Below are 20,606 nucleotides of genomic sequence, written 5' to 3'. Positions count from 1 at the left end.
GTTCTTGTGTCACATTTTATTGCAATCACATTCCCATAATGCAAGAAATATCTTCAAATTAACACGTGGCAGGAATATTCAATGGACTGATTACATTAAAAATTATTGCGAGTCGGCTTAAACTTTCTCTGTACTATCAGAGCAGTGCTAATCGTTCAGCAAAAAAAATAAAAAATCTTACCAATGGAATTAAGCAGCGTAAAGTATAAATCTGCTGTGTTTTACAGTATTTACAATGTGGAGGATTAGTCAAGAAATCTCATCCACACCCTGCAGAGCGGATTTTAAATACGCAGCAAGCCAATTAATGGTGCCTATTCCCCCGCTATAGAGGAATCAGTGACACATGGAGCAGACTAGTGCACTATGGGGTGCTAAGTGGGTGCTATCAGCCTCATAAGCTGGTCAATGCATCGGTCATGTGAGCGTTAGACATTGGTATGAACTTCAGATTGTGTGTTTAAAAAAAAAGTGCTGGTGCAACATTGCCGGGCGATTCTCTTTCTTAAGAGATTGAAGACAAGGATGGAATCAAAGAAACTTTCATTTTAAACCACCAAGTTCACACGTTTCGATGTTCACAGACCTCTTCATCAGACAGCTGGATGCTTATATAATTATATATTAAGTCCTCATGATCGGATATGCTAAGATTCGATATGCATTCAAACCACTGGTGGCCAGCGTTAGCGGATGACCTGCGGCAGTACAGTGTTAAAGAAGAGCACTTCTCCGACACTGTCCCACCACAGATCATCCACAATTGGATGCTACTATCTAATGGTTTGACTACATAATCTTCTGAAGGCCCATTTAGACACAACGATTATCGCTCAAAATTCGCTCAAAAACCATCTTTTTAGCGATAATCGTTGTGTGTAACTGCACTGACATTGTGCAGTTTTCATTAGGTCATCGCTTATCATGCTGAAAGACGACGATGAGTCTTATCAGGGATTCACAGCAGGATACAGTTGATACTATTGTTTTAGCTGTATCCCGCTCCCTGATCACAGGCTCAGTATGAAGAACACAGCGCTCCAGCTTTGTTCTTCATACCCGGCACGGAGCGCTTAGCTCTATAACAGCGGAGCGCTCTGTGCAGAAAACTGCTGGATGCAGAAGGCGAGCAGGGACACCCCACTTGTCTTTTACATCCTCCGCTCCGAGAGCCCGGCTGTGTAACAGCCGGGCACTCGGAGCGTTGAATAGCTGGATGCAGAAGACAAGCAGGGACACCCCCCTTGTCTTCTGCATCCTCTAGTGGCAGCTTAAGGTGCTCACTCATCTTGAGCAATCATCGTGTGCTGTAAATGACGCAACTATGATCGCTCAAAAGTCACTTGAGCGACATCTTTTAAATGCTAGTCATTGTGTCTTCCATCCATTGTCCAATCAACAATCACCTAACAATAGGTCGTGCTGCTGCCTTATTAATCTACATTCAGACATTCATTCTTTGCAAGGACCATTTGGTACTCTGAGTGTAACATCAAAATTAAAATAAATAAATAAAACTACAAAAAGGTGACAAAAGTACTCATATCCTAACCTTGCAAAACAGTCATTGCGGATTATTAGAAGATGCTGAAGAATGGAAAGAAAATATCCCTCCGAATACGTGTTCTTGACAGAATTCCACAGCACGCTGAAAACATCACTGGCATCAGTTCTAATGTTAAGGTAATAAAACTGACAGACTCCAGAATATAATTACATTTATGCACAGGGAATAAAAATTTCATATACCATTACAGCAATAGTATATGATAATCTCCCAATATTAAAATATTTTTAATAATTCTGCCCACCGTACTAGTCTCACATGTCCGTCAGTGAGCGACGAAGGTTATTCCGAGCACTTCATATTCATAGCGGATTCCTCGAGGCTCTGTTAATATTTAAGTTTTATGCAAGCTTCCTGACGCTACATGCAGCCATTGTTTATAAGTTATTACACCTAATAAAGAACTTCAGAAGATTAATAAGCATCTGCAAGGTGCTAAACCACAAGTTCTGTGACACTGTCTTGCATTTGCAGGATGCACAATCACATCAGTAAGTGTAATGCAAATGTAAAAGGGGTACCCCTGGAGATCAGCAGTTTGCTGGACTGTTGTCGGTGTGTACAGAGTCGGAAGCTGACAGCTCTATACACTTGGCAGTGGCCCAGGTTCGTAATGCAGTTATTGTTCCTATTGAATTCACTTCCTATCCTGTGAAATCCCAACCCTCATCCTTGGTGATTTCAACATTCCTACTAACGACTCTAGCTCCTCATCTGCCTCCCGGCTCTTAACACTTACCTCCTCCCTTGGCCTATCGCTAATCTCTGACTCCCCCACTCATAGAGATGGTAACACTCTCGATTTAGTTTTCCTCCGTCTCTGCTCTGCTTCTCACTTTACTAACTCCCCACTTCCACTCTCGGATCACAACCTTCTCTCTTTCTCCATCAGGCACCCTAGCATCTCTCCTGACCCTCCTATCTATCGCACCTCAAGGAACCTCCAGTCTGTCCGCACTAAACAGTTTGCCGAAACTATTCAGTCCTCCCTATCGCCCATCTCTCGCCTCCCCTGCCCTAACCTGGCAGCCAAATACTACCACACCACCCTCAGACATGCGCTGGATGAAGCAGCACCGCCCGTGACGCGAGCTGTCAAACGCAGACCACGGCAACCCTGGCTCACGTCCCAAACACGCTTCATCCGGCGGTGCTCTAGGTGCGCCGAGCGGCTGTGGAGAAAGTCAAAGCTGCCAGCAGACTTCCTCCACTTCAAATTCATGCTTAAAATGTATAACCTAGCCCTTCACCATGCCAAACAAGTTTATTTCACCTCCCTTGTCTCCTCACTATCCCACAACCCCAAACAACTCTTTGAGACCTTTCACTCCCTCCTCAGCCCCAAGGAACAGGCCCCTGCGACAGACCTGACTGCTGGAGAACTAGCTGCCTATTTCAAAGAAAAAATTGACCACATTCGAAAAGAAATCTCTGAAAGCTGCATGGTTAGCCCTGATCCCAGCTTCATCAGCACTGCACCCAGCACCTACTCACTATCTACGCTAGAACCAACGACAGAGGAAGAAGTCTCCAGGCTCCTTTCCACTGCCCGCCCTACCACCTGCGCCAGCGACCCTCTCCCCTCTCACCTCCTCCGCTCCCTTTCCCCAGCTCTCATTACTCACCTTACCACAATCTGCAACCTCTCCCTAACCTCTGGCACTTTTCCCTCCTCATTCAAACACTCCATTATATCCCCTCTGCTTAAAAAACCAACCCTGGACCCGACTAATGCTGCTAACTACCGACCCGTCTCAAACCTCCCCTTTATCTCCAAATTACTGGAACGCCTGGTCTACTCCCGGCTTACTCGCTTTCTCTCTGACAACTCACTCCTCGACCCTCTCCAGTCTGGTTTCCACTCTCTACACTCGACCGAAACTGCCCTTACAAAAGTAACAAATGACCTGATGACTGCAAAGTCGATAGGTGATTACTCTCTACTAATCCTCCTTGACCTGTCTGCTGCATTTGACACTGTCGACCAGAATCTCCTTCTCACTATGCTCCACTCTATTGGTCTAAAGGATACTGCTCTCTCCTGGTTCTCCTCCTACCTCTCTGACCGCTCTTTCAGTGTTTCCTTTGCTGGTTCTATCTCTGCTCCACTTCCTCTCGCTGTCGGGGTACCCCAGGGCTCGGTCCTTGGTCCCCTTCTTTTCTCTATCTATACTGCCCCAATTGGACAAACCATCCACAGATTCGGCCTCCAATACCATCTCTATGCTGACGACACCCAACTATACACCTTCTCTCGTGAGATCTCTGGACCATTCCTCCAAAATATCACCGACTGTCTGTCCGCTGTCTCTAACACTATGTCCTCCCTTTTTCTCAAACTAAACCTCTCTAAAACTGACCTCCTTGTCTTTCCACCTTCTAACCGACCTCCCCTCAACATCTCCATTCCAGTGTCTGGCACCATCATAACCCCCCGACGGCATGCCCGATGCCTTGGGGTCACACTGGACTCTGACCTCTCCTTTGCCCCCCATATCCAATCTCTGGCCCAAACATGCCACATGCACCTCAGAAATATTGCTAAAATACGTCCGTTCCTAACCACGGACACGCTAAAGACGCTCGTGGTTGCGCTCATCCACTCCCGGCTTGACTACTGCAACTCGCTACTCATTGGCCTCCCCCGCACTAGACTCACTCCGCTCCAATCCATACTAAATGCAGCAGCTAGACTCATTTTTCTATCCAGTCGTTATTCAGACGCCTCTGCATTATGCCAGTCGCTGCATTGGCTGCCCATCCACTACAGAACTAAATTTAAACTCCTCTACCTCACTCACAAAGCTCTGCATGGCGCTGCGCCACCATACATCGCCTCCCTACTGTCAGTATACCACCCAGCGCGCTCACTCCGATCAGATAACACCCTCAGACTAAACACCCCTGTAATACGAACCTCTCATGCTCGCCTACAGGACTTCACCAGAACAGCACCCATCCTCTGGAACGCTCTACCCCAAGGCATCCGGACAATTCCCGATGCACGAAATTTCAGACGTGCCTTAAAAACGCACCTCTTCAGGGAAGCATACCAAATCTCCTGACCTAGTCCCTCGCCCCTCCCTATGGTGCTCCACCCTGTTTGCCTTCTGATAAATGATCTGTACATAAAATTTCCTATTGCCTGTGTTCCCCACCCCCTGCACCTCCTGTACCACCCTCAACCCATTCGTGTCTAACCCAATGTACCTTATATTGTAATTGTTGTATTGTTTTGCATTTATCCATGCCTGAAAGCGCTGCGGAATAAGTTGGCGCTATACAAATAAAGATTATTATTATTATTAATGGGAACAGTGAATGCAATACCTACTAGGGGCGCTGCCATGTATACAGAGCTAACAGCAAAATCTCCCAAAGGGCCCCCCCACCCCCCACCCCCCAAGATTGAAAATTCCTACTAAAATCTATATTTTATTAAACTACATTAAAATACTAAGAAGCTTAGTAATTAAAAATGCAAAACACCTGCCTAACAAACCTGGGAGAGCTCAGCCACCTACAATACATATCACCTATTGCTGCTGCAATATGCTGTATACTGGGCTTTATAGAGCTCTCCTAAATAGCTAGTAGTAAGATATCAATCAGGTCACTGCTGCACACTAATGTGTCTGCCTTAATAGTATCACCAGATTTGCCTGTTTGCTCAAACGGGGTCTTTCGTGCACTTTGGCCAATTTCCGTGTTAACTATTGTTAATAAGCCCAGTGTACACCCTGGCGCACTTTTTTGTATACCTGAAGTATACAGGTTCGTCTGCTCAGGAGTCCCGAGAAGTGGAACAATGGCACCCAACTATTGATAACCCATCCTGCAGATATGGCATCAGTAGTGGACAACCACTTTAACCTCACATTTAGTGCCTTATGAAATCATTGCAATGCACTACCGTGCTGCAAATCGAGTTATCATGATGCACCATTCATGTTAATTATTGCTACATCTGTATGTGATCACATCATTTAGGCTGCAAATGGGCCATAAGCCTGACCCAAGCCTGTTTTATCTTCCTGTATGATGGAGCCTTAGCAGTAAACTATTAGCGGGATCCCCACTGATGCTATAATAAATCCTGCATGTGAATGCTACCACACGGGACGGCTTGTTTCTCATTCTTTGTGATATCCTCTGACAGCTTCATCTTCATTAAGAGTCATTTCACATTGCCTGCGCCATTCTGTTTCATGAAAATATTGGTTTCAAACAAACTATCAGTTGCATTATGAAAAAGGATATTCCATTTCTAATCGAACATCCTCTAGGCGATGAGAAAACTCTATCATGTCTTCCTCCTTGTGTTCTTCAAACACCCTCAGCTGGATATCCAAGGCATCGTTACGGATATTCTTTAATTGCTGTATGAAGCATGAGGGAGAGACAAATATATAGTTGGAGGCAATTTTTATTAGTAAAAACAAATACAAGAATAAACAATACGTTTCCACCAGAAATATCAAAACAGCAATCATGGAACAAAAATAACACGCATGACAGAGAAAGGACCTTAATCCATCGCTTTAATGAAAAGGAGAGAAAAAAAGAATTCAAAAAAGTAATTTTCAAAGGACAATGTATTGTAGAGACAGCGGCTGATACATTAATATATATGTATATTAATCCAGCTATACGCAAACAATGAGCAGGACATTTCATACCAAATCATCCTTAGGCTACATTCACAGCACGATTTCCCGCACGAGTTTTGTGCGTTGCTGGACGCACAAAATTCGTGTAAATTTGAACTCCATTGTTTTGATTGGACTCGTACACGAATGTTTTACTCTCTCACAGTGATGCTGCGAGGTAAACAAATTGCCACATGTCCTACTTTTTTGTGCCCCTCAAAACGTATCGCCCATTGTTTTCAATGGGACAGTCGAATGCATCATATGCTGTACGAGGTGCAGACAAGTGTAATGTGATGCTTCCCATTGAAATCTATGGTACCACTTGGTGATCCACCGAAGTGCATGGGGAATTGCAATTTCAGAGAAGTAATATGAGGTGTTTTTCATGAAAACGCCTCACAACCGGGTTTCTCAGCCCTATATCGCGCTCGATAGTGTGGCGTTTTGCTGTGATTTTACTTTTGTCTTCGGATGCAGATGCCTGCCTCCGACAGCAGGATTTAGCGCACCCCATCATTGTGATGGGTAATGAGGTGCGCTAAACGCGGTAAAATAGGGCAGACAGCGCTCGAAAAGTCATAGCGTTAGAAAACGTTGCAATCGAGCACAAGTCTGTGAGGGCGTGGGGTGTTATGTGCAGATTGATCGCGGTAAAAACCGCATGTTTGAGAGTGCCCTCATATTGCAGAAAATAAATCTGCAGCGTAATTTGACTTGTGGTGCAAAATTTAACTAATTTCACCCTTTGCTATAGAAACTGTGAAAACCACAGAAAATCTATAGCATTTTACCACCAAAATCTGCTTCAAAAAGCAAACCACTCAGTGCAGGTGAATTCTATGGAAAATCGGGAGAGGATCCATAAAGTGTAGCTACACCCTTAGGCTTCTTTCACATGAGCCCATATCAGCCAGCAGTTTCCACAGCCGGCCGGCATGCACTGTGAACTGATGCTTTGGATTCCAATGCATCAGATCACATGGGCGTATTTCTGAGATGTAAAAACGCCTGGCCAAGCCAATACAGCGGCGGGCGTTTTTACATTGGGTCCAAGAGATAGTCCTCGAACTATCTTTAGGGCGGGGAATACGTGAACCGCTGCATGGGCTCCTATTGGATTTAGCGTGACTGCTAAACTCCCTCCGTTCTCCTCTGCTGAGCAGGCTCACCTCTCATTCCTTTGGGGCTCGTTCTGTACAATGGGAGGGGGTGGGGCGGGGCTAAGCACTGGTCCGCCCCGCCTCATCCCAATAATGGCTATGGACAAGGCGTGGGTGGAGCTCAGCGCCTGTCCCTAGTTCATAGCCATCACTGGGAGGAGGCAGGGTGGGCCGACGCTTCCCCCTCCCCCCCCCCCCCATTGCACAGAACGAGCGGGGAGGAACGAAAGGTGAGCCTGAGATGGGAAGGGAGGGGAAATGGGCGATCGCCCGGTGAGTTTGGCGCATTTACGCCTGACTCACTAGGCCATATGAATGGGCATGCAAACGATTGATTTGTGTGCCCATTCACCAGATTTTCCTCTCCCAATGTAGCGCATATCGGCTGGCCGTGAAAATGGACAGCCGATATCCGCTCATTTGAAAGAAGCCTTAGGCAGTTTCACCCGCCTCTAACATTCAGTTTAGTCACCTACTCCTCCAACATGATCTCTAGTAGGGCTGTACGATTTATTACAAACAGCATACCCGTGACTCGCCGAGGTGACCCTTCTAAGTATTCCAGCCATTGGTCTCCAGTTAAAAGCTTTATTATGAGCAACAATTTTAAGCTTTTTCTAGGAATATTGACGCCTCTAGGAGACCCATAAACGGAGGGATCGTGTGCAATAAATCAATGTTTAAACAGGTTAGACCCGAAACCCAAGTACACACTAGAAGAGCCTCTGCGGCTACCGTTCTATGTATGCAGTAATATCACTGGGGTTATGTGAAGCGCATCTCATCCCTGCAAACAAGATTACATTATTCCAAAAAGAGAAGTTTACCAAATATGTTTTCCACTCAGGTGTCTGGAAATTTAAATATTAATGTAAAAACAGTGACTACGGGGCACTTACTGGCAATATCTCCCGCAATCCGCAGCGCATAAATTCATTTCTGATGTGAAGCCTGAAGTCCAGATCATCAGGCGATGTTACAAGAGCGTTGATAAGCTGCATACACGCCACCTACATCACACAAACAGGGAGAAAATTAAAATCTCTTATTTCCAGATTTCATTATATTTCCACAGTAGCGATGTCATTACAAGAACAAGTGTGTCCACACGTTTACAAATAAACAGCAGTAAAAAGGATACAGAAGCGCCTAGATAATGGATACATTAGAGGTCGGTAGATGCACATGCAGTACAATACGTATCGTCATCTAATCATGCAATAGACAATGAGATCGATACAACTAAAGAGCATAAGTCATAAAATATAGATTTTCCATGGTAAAATATATATCGCTCCGTTCCCAGGCCTGGATCACACTGAGCGCAGCACATCAGGCCTTTTCAGAATTCATGGAACCAATACTGTGTAAAATTAAATCAGGCTGCAGAAAGGGCTAAATACATTATCTGCAGCCGGAATTTCCAGCAACATAATACCCTGCAATGTGCCGAAGAACCTTTAAGCAGAACTGAAGTTAAAAAATCGCCCTTTTGCACTGCAGCCATCTCTATGTATTTTTCATGTGTTTTCTTAAGACCTTACTGTCAAAGCTTTTCAACAGAATTGCTCCTCTCACTGTAATGAATTGCACTATAAAGGAAATGCAATGGAAGAAAGCAAAATAGTAGAAAACTGGCGCTGCTGGCAACCAGACGGAAATAATTCCCACAGGTATTATAGCTCTACAGTTGTCACCTTGAAAGCCAACAGCAATCTTCAGTCTCTGCTGTTAGCTCAGAGTCATGTTTTTCCGAACACCATGAGCTGCCAGGACTACCTAATTTATGGCGCCGCGCAGAACATGCTAGTTAAATACAGGGACGGATTAAAGCAGACGGTATTGATTATCATATCTTCCAACGCCTTTACACAACTTAAATCGACTATAGATGAATGCTGGAGCAAGCAGTAAATATTCCCATTACAATGTGTGCAGACAATTAATCCGCTGACTGCGAAGCCAATCGTCCTTCCCGCAGCGCTCCAAGTACAAAGGGAAATGTAACAAATAATCCGGAACACACGGAATGTCCGCAGAGAGACAATTGTACCCCGCTCTCTATCCATCTGTATCGGATACAGTCCGCATGCCGCACCCTCATGTGAAGGGAAATCCAGCCTGCATGTATATAGATGATATACTCAGATGCAACGCGCATCGTACAGCGCACGGACACGGACATCCGTGTGACGCCGTACATGACGTGTCCTATTCCCGTACAAGACCCACACAAGAATAGGACATAATGCAAGCTTTCAAACCTGGATAACTGATCCAAGTGAAAAAAAACGCTTGTGTGCATGAACCCATTCCCACACGAGCGCCGTCCATATCACAATCAGAAGGAACTCGCTCCAAGTGTCTACGGCCTCACAATCATGCTCTGTTCACATCTGCATTGTGATTTCTGAATACAATGGAAACAACAGCGTTCTGAAGAATCCATCACACAACCCCTAGCAGGGTCTGCCAGAGGGGTCTGTCATCTGATGGGCAAACATGGCTCTGCATGCAGCACTTTTTTTCCCAGCAAAAGAATTGGAATCTGCAACAGAGGAAACAACACGGGTGTGAACAGTGCCTTAGGCCGCTCTCACATGAACGCAGCAGAGCGCCGCGATTTCAAATGTGTTGCTTTGCTATGATTTTGCAGATGATGGTGTACTTTAGAGCACTCTATCATTGTGATGGGGGATGAGGTGTGCTAAATGGACAAATATAGAGCAGACAGCGCTGGAAAGTGCCCCGGTTGAGCGCATGTCTGCGAGGCCCCATTGATTTTGTTGGGAGCCTTATACCACGAATAACGCAGCGTTCAGTACGCCAAGTTAATTGCGGTAAAAGGCGCCTGCGTGAGAGAGGCCTCAGGCCGCTGTCACACAGACATTTTTTTCTGTGTTTAATGCTGCGTTTTCAGCATAGCACTAAATGCTGCCAATCACTACCATTTCAGTGGGGCTTCTCAAACAAGCGTTTAGGCCTTATTTACACAGGCTACAAAATTGCATGACTTAGTAGCGCTAATAAACGCATGTAGGTGACGCTGATGGTTTCCAAAGGGTACTTTCGGGCTACAAAACATCTCATGTGGAAGAACTCATTGGAAACCATGGGCTTCACCTACATACGTTTTGTAACTCGTGTTAATGAGGCCTAAAATGCAGTGTTTTTCATGCACCGGTTGTTCTATTTTCATGCATTTCTGCATTTAAAAACACTTTGCCATTTGAAATTAATGGGATGTTTGTTCAGCTTGTAGAATGTGGTTACGGCTTTTTGTCTGTTTTCAGCTGTGTTTTTTTCAGTTCTTGCATTATCTGCTTTCTTGGCTGCGTTTATAACTGTTCTGAAAACACAGTCAAAAGCTGTCAATGCAGCTGAAATGCAGTAAACACTGCATCAAAAAAGTAACTACACACGTTGTATGATGTATTTTGTCAGATCCTTTTCATAACCTACTTCACCATTTTCTTTATAAACAAAAGTTGTTTTTTTTTTTTTGTTTCTTTTTTTTAGGTTATATCCTGTAACATCGTAGCGCTCTAGAAAGACACCTAGTCCCCTCTTAAACTCTTCTATGGATTTTGCCATCACCACATCCTCAGGCAGAGAGTTCCACAGTCTCACTGCTCTTACAGTAAAGAACCTCCTTCTATGTTGGTGATGGAACCTTCTTTCCTCAAACCATAGAGGATGCCCTCTTGTTACCATTGTGGTCCTGGGTATAAACAGATCATGAGAGAGATCCTTATATTGTATCCTCATGGATTTATACATAGTTATTTAATCGCTAGGATTGGTTCATCGAGCGCTGGCTCCGATTGGCTGAGCCATGGCACTCCAGAACCAATCACAGCAATCTCTTGCTGGAGGTGGGGTATTCAAGCCCCGTTACAAGAAAGAGAATGCTTTCTCAGTGCTGGGGACTACACAGAAGACTGCCAGAGCGCCGCAGTCCAGCGAGAAGTTCCCAACGGTGCCTGCTAGGTGTGTATTTTTTTTTTGTTTTCATGTAGTGTAGCCAGAGCTTATTTTCAAGGGAGGGCTTATACTTCAAGGGTAGGTCTTATTTCCAGAGGAAAGACTCTCTCTCTCAAAAAAAAAGGCAAGTAACTTGTGAACTGCATTTTAAAGAAAAGTAACTGCTCCCTCACCAAGTCTGGTCTGGCCTATTACATTACCATTGGCCATGCCATGACGATACATGTTGGATTCCACTACCTAAAGGTCTCAGTGTGATTGAAGCCCCATCTAGACACATAGATTATTGCTTGACATTCGTTAGAATGATAAACGTGAGTGGTTGCTTTGCTTTTAAAGACGGACGTTTTCAGCCTAACGCAAAAACGTCGGAAAATGTCGGGCTTTTCAGTCGTATTATCGCTGTGTAGCGTTTGCATTGAAAATACCCCTCAAATCGCTGGACGACTGAACAAATGTCATTTTAGGCAGACGAAAAGCAAACATCCGAATGATGGATTTTAAGTGGACTGAAAGACGATGAGCGAATCTTTAACGAAAACTGCACGACGGGCGCACGATGGACACAACGATTATCGCTTCAACAATGGCTTTTGAGGGAATTTCAAGCGATAATCGCTGTGTCTAAATCAGCCTTACGTGTCCCACAATCCTATAAAAGTACTCAGGCAGAAAATACACACTAATGCCTAGTGATCTAACCACGGCTAAGGCTCAATGGAAGAGAAGCACAAGCAAGAAGTGCTTAATGATTGTTTAGCTGAAATACCTGCCCCAAAGCAGATTGCTTCCCCAATTCATGATGTGAGGAATATTCGGGTGTAAGTATAGACTTGGGTCATCAAGTATTTCCTTCCTTTTTTACAAAGTGTGTGTATATACACTTCCCGCAGCACCCTATTGATCCATCACTTGCTAGGATCATTAAGGCTGGTCTCACACGGACGGGTCGGATTCTGCATGCGTAGCTTTAAATATCTGTATTGCGGATGGCCGCAGCAAGCCGTCGGACACGCGCAGCACAGGCTTTTTTTAATCTTTCTTTTTCCCGCTCAGTTGCTAGGCGATGACCAATAGTATTTACCCATCCCTGCAACTGAACTATGTGCCACAAGTGGTTTTTTTTTTCCAACATAGAAATACATGTGATGAGCTACATAGACAAGTACTTCCGAGTATAAATGGCTGGGGGACGCACAGGAGCGTCTCGCAGGCCGCATGTCGCCATTGGGCTGCCGGTTGCCCAACCCTGATCTAAAGTGTTAAGAGACAATGCAAAGACTCAGCTCAAGCATGCAATGGGAATGTAAAATGTAGATACCCTGTAAAGTAATAGGTACGCTCAATATCTACACTAGTATAATGGCTTCCAGCTTAATATACAAATTTGCCCTAAGCATGCTGTCTTTATTAAATGGAAAAAAAAACGGATTTTTTTAAGCCTTGAGGGTGCTTAATCACCGACAATATCTCATAATCAACTTTTAAAGTTAATTAGCAATTACAGTACTATTCCCATTGTTCTTGGTGCTTGAGAGAAATGTGTAAATGACAGAATGATTTATTAAAACCTTCTTTAAATGCTGGGAATCTCGCAAGTTACTCTGTGTAATGTGAAATGCAAGATAACCATGTTGTATAATGATGTGTGCGCCTGCAGATGTAGTGCTGGCTGTAACACATCCATTAATAGTGTGCTTATCACATTATGCTGAACATGTCGGACTACTGACGAGCCAGGTGTGTGCAAGAATACAAGGAACTGCTGAAGTACTACAACAATGTATGGAAGTACATGAAAGGTGATTGAAGAGGCCATGGCACATGGGTGTGTGGTGTGGCCTCTTCTCAGGTGTGTGATGTTACATACCCAGAGAGCAGCTCACCCCCATTAAGTGTTCAGCGTTGCGCCTGGTATGGATTGAAGTGGATGCGGCGCTCACCCAAGTGCCACTGTCACTTCAGTCAGCTAGTTGGCGGGGATCCTGAGTGACAAATCCTAGCTGGTCAGCTATTGTTGATCTACCCCGAGGCCTACCCCATTATACTTCATTAGGCTATTCAATTTGGGCACTTTTTCACACATACAGATGGCTTGTATGAAAGAAATCACTGCATGTCCTATTCTCGGTCGTTTCTACACAAGAGAATAGCACATTGTGTGAGGTCTGTGAATACCAGACAGCACAACGACGTGTGTCTACATGCTGGCTGAAGCCAGTTGTGCCAGCGTTTCTCGGGTACAACTTGCACACATATCTACAAACAGTTTTACAGCAATCTTGCAGACCATTCCAGCAGAAGCGTCTTTTTCGGAAGCTAAAGAATCTCAAAAGCACAAGAAAAGGATAACAAGAATATATAGTCTTATGCCAGTGTAGCAACCTTCTTTCCCCAAGACGTACAGGATGCTGCCTTGTTACAGTCACAGTCCTAAGTATAAATAGATGATGGGAGATGCGCTGTATTGTCCCCTGATATATTTATATATACTCTAGTCATAAGGTCGCTCCTTAGGTGTCTTTCTAAACTCAACTCCAATTTTGCTAACACCTCAGAGTATTGTAGTCCGCTCATTCCATTTTTTACTATAGTTGCTCTCCTTTGTACCCGCTCAAGCTCTGATATGTCCTTCCTGAGTACCGATGCCGAAAACTGTACACAATATCCCTTGTGTGGTCTGACCAGTGACTTGTGAAGAGGAATAACGAAAAAAGTTTGATACGGTGTTAGCCAGTAGAGCAAAACGTGTTCTTAGCAAGAGAGACCAAGTAATCTTGTAGATATGATACCTTTTAATGGCTAACAAAAATACATGATGTCATTGCTAGCTTTCAAACCTCTCACCTAAAGAAGAATCCTGAGAGGTTCAAAAGCTTGTAATATCATGCATTTTGTTAGCCATTGAAAAGTATCATATCTACAGGATTACTTGGTTTCTCTTACTGAGAAGTATCACATTTTATAAAGAGGAAGAACAAGGTTCTCGCCCCGTGCCTCAAGACCTCTTAACCCCTTAAGGAGCAAACGTGCAATAGATACGGCGCTGATAATCCCTGTTCTCATGACTTGTGGAGGTCCAAGAACCTTTTGAGATCAGACATTTATCACCTATCATGTGGAAAGATGGGTTGATAAGGTAGGATAATTCCTTTAACCCTTTCCAATCCAATTTGTATCCTGGTTTTCCTAGGGGGCTTACTCTTTTTCTGCCGTTCTACAACGGCGCTATATGCTGGCTAAAGCCAGTACTACATGAGGTGACACATTGGATAGGCTCTGACAGCAAAGAGGCTGGCAATATACAGTAAGAGAACCCTGACGGACGTCTTCCAACATCGGAGCTGTACAGCCTTAAATCATAATGTCTTCAGAGGTCAGACAGTGGATTGGAAAGGGTTAATAACTGGACGCATGGGGCATTCCTTTTAATAAGGCAAGAATAGAATCTGCAAAGGCAATAGCTAGTTTGGTGGAGGAAAAAACAAATAGAGACTTATTATGAGGTTGAGCTGTCCTTCGCAACGTGTAGATGAGAAAGAAGAATAAATCAGCAACAGGCTGGTGTTCGCTATACAAGATGGCGCCACTTCTCACATTCGGTCCTGTTACAAGGACTTCCTTGGGGGGTCTGCACATTTATGTACAACTAAAATTGCCTAGAAACACACACAGTGAGATAACCCGTGCGGACCAACAAACAAATTGCATTACTTGGAACCTAATAACAGCTTCAACAATACTATCGAGGCTTCTAGTATGGAAACCTCTGTGTGAAGCTGATGAAAATGGATCACAGGCAAAACAGTAGGCATAGATAATTGGATTTCACTGTACTGGGTATGAATTCAAATAAACATCCATGTTAGAAAACAAGTATTGTTATGCAGACTGGAAAACACGCAAGTTACAAAGCATGTTATTTTCTGCTTTACTGCAACAGAGTAACGGGGGATTAATGGAATACAATAATAAACATCAGATGGGGCGGCCGCCGTCACAGGCCAGATAAATCTCAATTATAACAAGGAGTATTTTTTACTTGAATCCAACACAATTTGCATGTGTATAGAAATATGTGAGTGTAATTTTAATATATGTGTATGAGATATAGATGCAGGTATGAGATTATACATACACATCCACTAAAACCACTAATGCATTGAAAAATGCACTGCTGCGGGGTTGGTTCTACAAAGGCGATGGCCAGACAAGTATGCATACTATGATGAAACCTTCCGCAGGAGGTATGGTCTTATCATTTAGAGAGGCTTCTACGTAGCTGACATACTTGCTATTTAAATGAGAGTTCTCAGAAAGAACGCAACATTAGTGAGGGCTCAGTGGAAGAGCGCCCAGGGATCAGAGATGTGGATAGGTGAGAACACTTTAGTGGGAAGACTTGAGGTGCCCATATGCCTACAGCAGCTGTAGGTCGAACTCTCATTTGGCTGACTGGCCCGTAGACATGCGTCCTCAGCTTGGGGGAGCATAGGTCTTCACAATGAGAAGGGAGTCAGCAGCTAGCAGGCATAGCTACAGATATAGGAAAAAAGCAGTTCACCAACCGGTTCAAGTATGAGGGACTGAGCATGTGCCCACTTGACCAGACATGGAAAACTGAGAACTGTAGAAATTAGCTAGCCCATCCTCGCTTGAGAAAAAAAAAGGTTAAATAAAGAAATTTATATTCATACAAAAATATACTATTTGATAGAAGGGAAACCACAATATGAGCCGAAGACTTCCCTGACGCATTTCAGAAACTTTTAAAAGAAGATTCAATGATCTAGCTGAAGATGAGATATGCAAGTTGCTGCTCCCCAACTCCTATGGCAACATTGGATTGAGCATGTTGAACTACAACATGCCCAAAACTCCTAACCCCGAAATCAATCAGGCAAGAGTTGTCATACCCCATACATATAACAGTTAGGCTTTCTCACCAAAATTGGCAGGTTCAGACAATTCTGCACTAATGTGTATGGGTACCTTTAGTGCTCCTGGTCCCATACTGTAAGACAGCCCAGAAGGGTAAGGCTCTTATTGCAGGCAAATAGCCTTGCAGCTACACTTATAAGAGGGATGGAGGGGTTGGGAATGCAGAAACACATAATGTCTCAAAGCGCTGATTGCAATATAACACAAAGCATTACCAAGGGAGAAGATATTAAAGCGGCCTGATGTACGCTGTGTATTAGTATGTATCATTAGTCTAAGACACAACACCTGCTTTGTTTAACCAATACTGCCCATGTGAGCCCCGCTGGCTAATCAGATCAGCACATAGTGTCTGACTATTTTACGACGTTAAAATCAGTACAAGTTAGGTACGGCACAGTGATCAAATGCTTACATATTTTGGACCAACTAATTCCTTGTTCGCAGCAAGAAGAGAGACAGAAGCAGAGAGACTCACAGAGATGTAGTTGCAGTTTGTAGTGTTTTATCTCACCACAGCCAACGCTGGATTCACATCTACACTGCTCGGTACTGCTGTATAACAGTCTTGCATGCTGTGGTTACTTATGAGGCTATGTTACAGAGAGATAGGAGAGCAGGACATCATCTTCTCTATGCGTTTAGTGTATGGGGACATCATAGTCTCCACTCACAAGCTGAGGAAATGTGGAGAATTAGATGTAAAGCCTGCAAAGGGGAAAACTAGTGGGAGAAATGCCATATACACAATATAAAAGCCAGAAATACTGCTACTAAAGTACACACTGAGGTCACCTGAAAGTGAGGATACACTACCCTCAATTATATTTACTTGGACTGGAACTGTGACTACCCCACTGTAGGAGCATCATTGTATCAAAAAATGTGATGGTTATGTTGTGGGTTTGCAGCTGTAGGAGGTCAGAGTCTGAGAAGTAGTGACCACAAGGACTCACAGGTGGGGTGTAATAATGGAGGTGCTCATATTTTTGGAAGGTTACTATTTATTTTATTTCGGCATGGAGGATTTTGCACCCAATATCTGTGACAATTTACAAAGAGATAAGTACTTATTCTGGGTCACCATGGGGGCTGATTTGCAGCAGAATGTCCACAGTCAGCATCCTGCAGCAGATTGGCAGCAGAATCCCTGTCTCCAAACTCACACCATTTGATGTGGTATTTTAAGTGGATTTTATCATGTAATCCTCTGTGGAATTCTACAGCTCATCGTCAATCGTACGGACGTTTCCGCTGCAGGCTCTCTTCTCTCTACGGAGAGAGATTTCCACACCGGAATAAAGACGCAAAAGCTGCTTCAAGCTGCGGACATTTTGCGAGATGTTCGTCCCGTGGGAACCCAGCCTTAGGCCTCCTGCACACAGGCGGATTTGCATCGCGGAATCCAGAGCGGACATCCGCATCTGGATTCTGCAGCAAATACTTCCCATAGCTTGCTACGGCAAAATGTAATTTCCTGTACACGAGTGGAAATCTATTGTGATTTTCCGCTAGCAGAGAAGAAATCGCGGTATGCCGTGCTTCTACACAGCTTCTGTGCTGATGGCTTCCATTCAAGTCAATGGAAGCCGCCTGCCCCACGACCGTTCTGCAATCATCATTGCAAAAAGGTCGCGGAATCCATGTCATCGCTTTGCGATGTTGCGGCGTAATCTACACTGGCATGTGGCCGGCGTGCCGACCTAACATCCGCAACACAGTTCCAGACAGGTACGCGAGCGTCACCGGCTGGGCACAGGGTCAGATTCTGCTGTGGGATCCCGCATGCAGAATCCAACCGGGCCGTAAAGTCTCAGAATCTCTATCAATCTATGTTTTGTCACACACAAACATAGAAAATACTGTATATATACAAACACAACAATGCACCTTAAGCTCTAACCTGATGTCACTCTGTGAAGCTAAGGAGACCAGCCAGGACCCCCTAGGCACGGGGCTAACAATTGCTCTTTTATTGTGTGCCATCTCATATTCTTCTTCTAAGAAGAAATATTAGGCATCACTGAATTGTTTCTAAAAGCCATGATTTAGCCTGGTGACAGCTATCAAGGTCTATTGACATGCAACAGGAGTCTTTCCATGTTCAAGTGTGCCATGGCAACTGTCCTAGCAACAAAAAAAAAAATTGAGGTCAACACGACTGTCTTGCTACATGAATGCAAAAATCTACATAAAATATGATTTAACGCAGAACAAATTTACATATTAAAATTAGCTTTTCATCACTGTAGGCAGAATATTGCTTATGGAAAGTTTAGCCCACAAATAAACTCGTGCCATTGATACAGTGTGGATTATAGCATGTAAATAGCTAATGTGTCCTGGTAGATATGCAATGTAAAACATTTACAGAAAAAAGGGGAAAAATAGAGCGACGTATTCATCACTCCACTGATCGCTGAACCTACATCACACATCATCAGTAAGTCAGCCGCTATACCTAATGGCTTATAGAAGAAGGACATAGCAAAGACATCAGCTCGACTTGTGTCCTAGCTCAAAGGCTATCTGATCACTGCTGGACCTCCAACCCGGCTGCTATAAGAAAGGGGTCTTGACACGAATGCATGCTTCCTTATAGGAGGGATACATCACTTTGCTGTAATTAATTGGCTATCCACAGATCTCACTGCACACAATGGAAGCCATTCTTTGTAACAGAGCAGGGTTCTCATTCAGGAAACCGATCACCGTACCATCAAAAGGCACCAATAAAGGTATTTAACTCCTTGAGGATACGAACATTTTTTTTCCCATTTTTGCTTTCGCCTCCAGACATTCCAAAAATATATAATTTTTACATCTCTCTCGATGTAGCTGTTTGAAGGCTTGTTTTTATGGCAAAAAGTTAATCCTATGAGTCAAGCATGATTATGACAATACCAAAAATGTATATAGTTTGTTTTACTACTTCTGAAAAATAAGAAAGTTCTGTCTCAAGTGTTAGTGTATGTAGAAGGGGCTTGGGTTCCTGGAGAAATGGCCCGACTTTGCTGTTGGCTACAGGTTCTACCGTAGGGACGGGCTGCATCTCAGTGGGAAGGGGGCAGCTGTGCTGGGGGAGAAGATGGCTAACAGGTTGGAGAAGTGTTTAAATTAGGGACTGAGGGGAGGGCAACTAGAGAGCCAGAGGGGAAGATAGTGTAGAGCAGTGTTTCCCAACTCCAGTCCTCAGGGACCCCAACAGGTCATGTTTTCAGGATATGCTATATTAACACCACCTGTGGCAATGTCTAAGGCAGCGACAATGATGACATCACCGGTACAATCCCTGCTCTGTATGCCTCAAGTACGTTTTACTTGTTTAAGAGATCTCCCGTAAAGGTAACATGGGTAGGATAGGTGATAAAAGTTAAGTATCTGATTAGGGGAGGTCTGACCCCTCATCAGAACCCAAAAGGATCAGAATGTTATCCACTAGTGGGATAAATTAAAGCCTCATTACCATGTGATGATTATCACTCAAACAATGTCTTTTGAGCGATAATAGTTGTTTATAACTATTGTTTGCTTTTTTGTCCGAACAATGATTTTATAATGAGTTTAAAATCCCTTCTTTGCACAGAGAGCTGATAGCAGGGACCGCATGTTGTGATTCTCCACGGGAGCGCTGATAACATTGTTTTTAGCTGCAGTCCCGAGATAACAGACCACCTGCTGTTATCTGCATACAGCAAATGGAGGCCCATTTATATGCAAATGAAGCTAATAAGCTACTAATGGGCATTAGTGCCCATTAGCAGCTAATGCAAAATGACCGCTCAAACTGTCATTCTCCCTATATTTTGAACGAATTTTGAGCGATCATCTTTGCGTGTAAATGGGGCTTAAGTTTTTAGCAGTAGCCACACTTACAGTACCAAATACAGCACACAAATGGCATTGAATTCTATGAACAGATGGAGTTTCAGATATGCTATTTAATAAAACCTAGTGAAAATTGTATTAGAAATATCACGGTGAGAAAGTATGGAGGACGAGTATACTGTAACTTTTAACACTAACATTAGATCCATATTTGGGATGATTACTGCACAATGCTCCTACAGATCCCAAATACAATTGCGTGCTGGAGCCCCTTATGGTTAGTTCTAGAGATGAGCGAGCATACTCGCTAAGGGCAATTGCTCGATCAAGCAATGCCCTTAGCGAGTACCTGCCCGCTCGGGAGCAAAGATTCGGCTGTCAACGGCAGGGGAGAGCGGGGAGGATCTCTCCCTCTCCCCCCCCCACCCCCCGCTCACAGCCGCAACTCACCTGTCACTCGCGCCGGCAGCCGAA

The 20,606-nt window shown here is 44.1% G+C and overlaps 1 protein-coding gene across 3 annotated transcripts in view; it reads right to left on the bottom strand.

Annotated features, from left to right (window-relative positions):
- Positions 1 to 20,606, bottom strand: part of DIAPH3 (diaphanous related formin 3) — a 611,019-nt gene that overhangs the window by 336,838 nt on the left and 253,575 nt on the right. For all 3 annotated transcript variants that reach the window (XM_066581399.1, XM_066581379.1, XM_066581388.1), the window contains 3 exons: positions 8,279 to 8,389; positions 5,828 to 5,946; positions 1,553 to 1,669 (listed from right to left, as the gene is read on the bottom strand). In XM_066581399.1, coding sequence (XP_066437496.1) covers positions 1,553 to 1,669; positions 5,828 to 5,946; positions 8,279 to 8,389 — 347 coding nt within the window. The remainder of the gene's footprint in view (positions 1 to 1,552; positions 1,670 to 5,827; positions 5,947 to 8,278; positions 8,390 to 20,606) is intronic.

This window comes from Eleutherodactylus coqui, chromosome 1 (genome assembly GCF_035609145.1).
Source record: "Eleutherodactylus coqui strain aEleCoq1 chromosome 1, aEleCoq1.hap1, whole genome shotgun sequence".
Lineage (NCBI taxonomy): Eukaryota > Metazoa > Chordata > Amphibia > Anura > Eleutherodactylidae > Eleutherodactylus > Eleutherodactylus coqui.
Note: the sequence above shows the minus strand (reverse complement) of the source record. Positions and strands in the feature narration are given on the sequence as shown.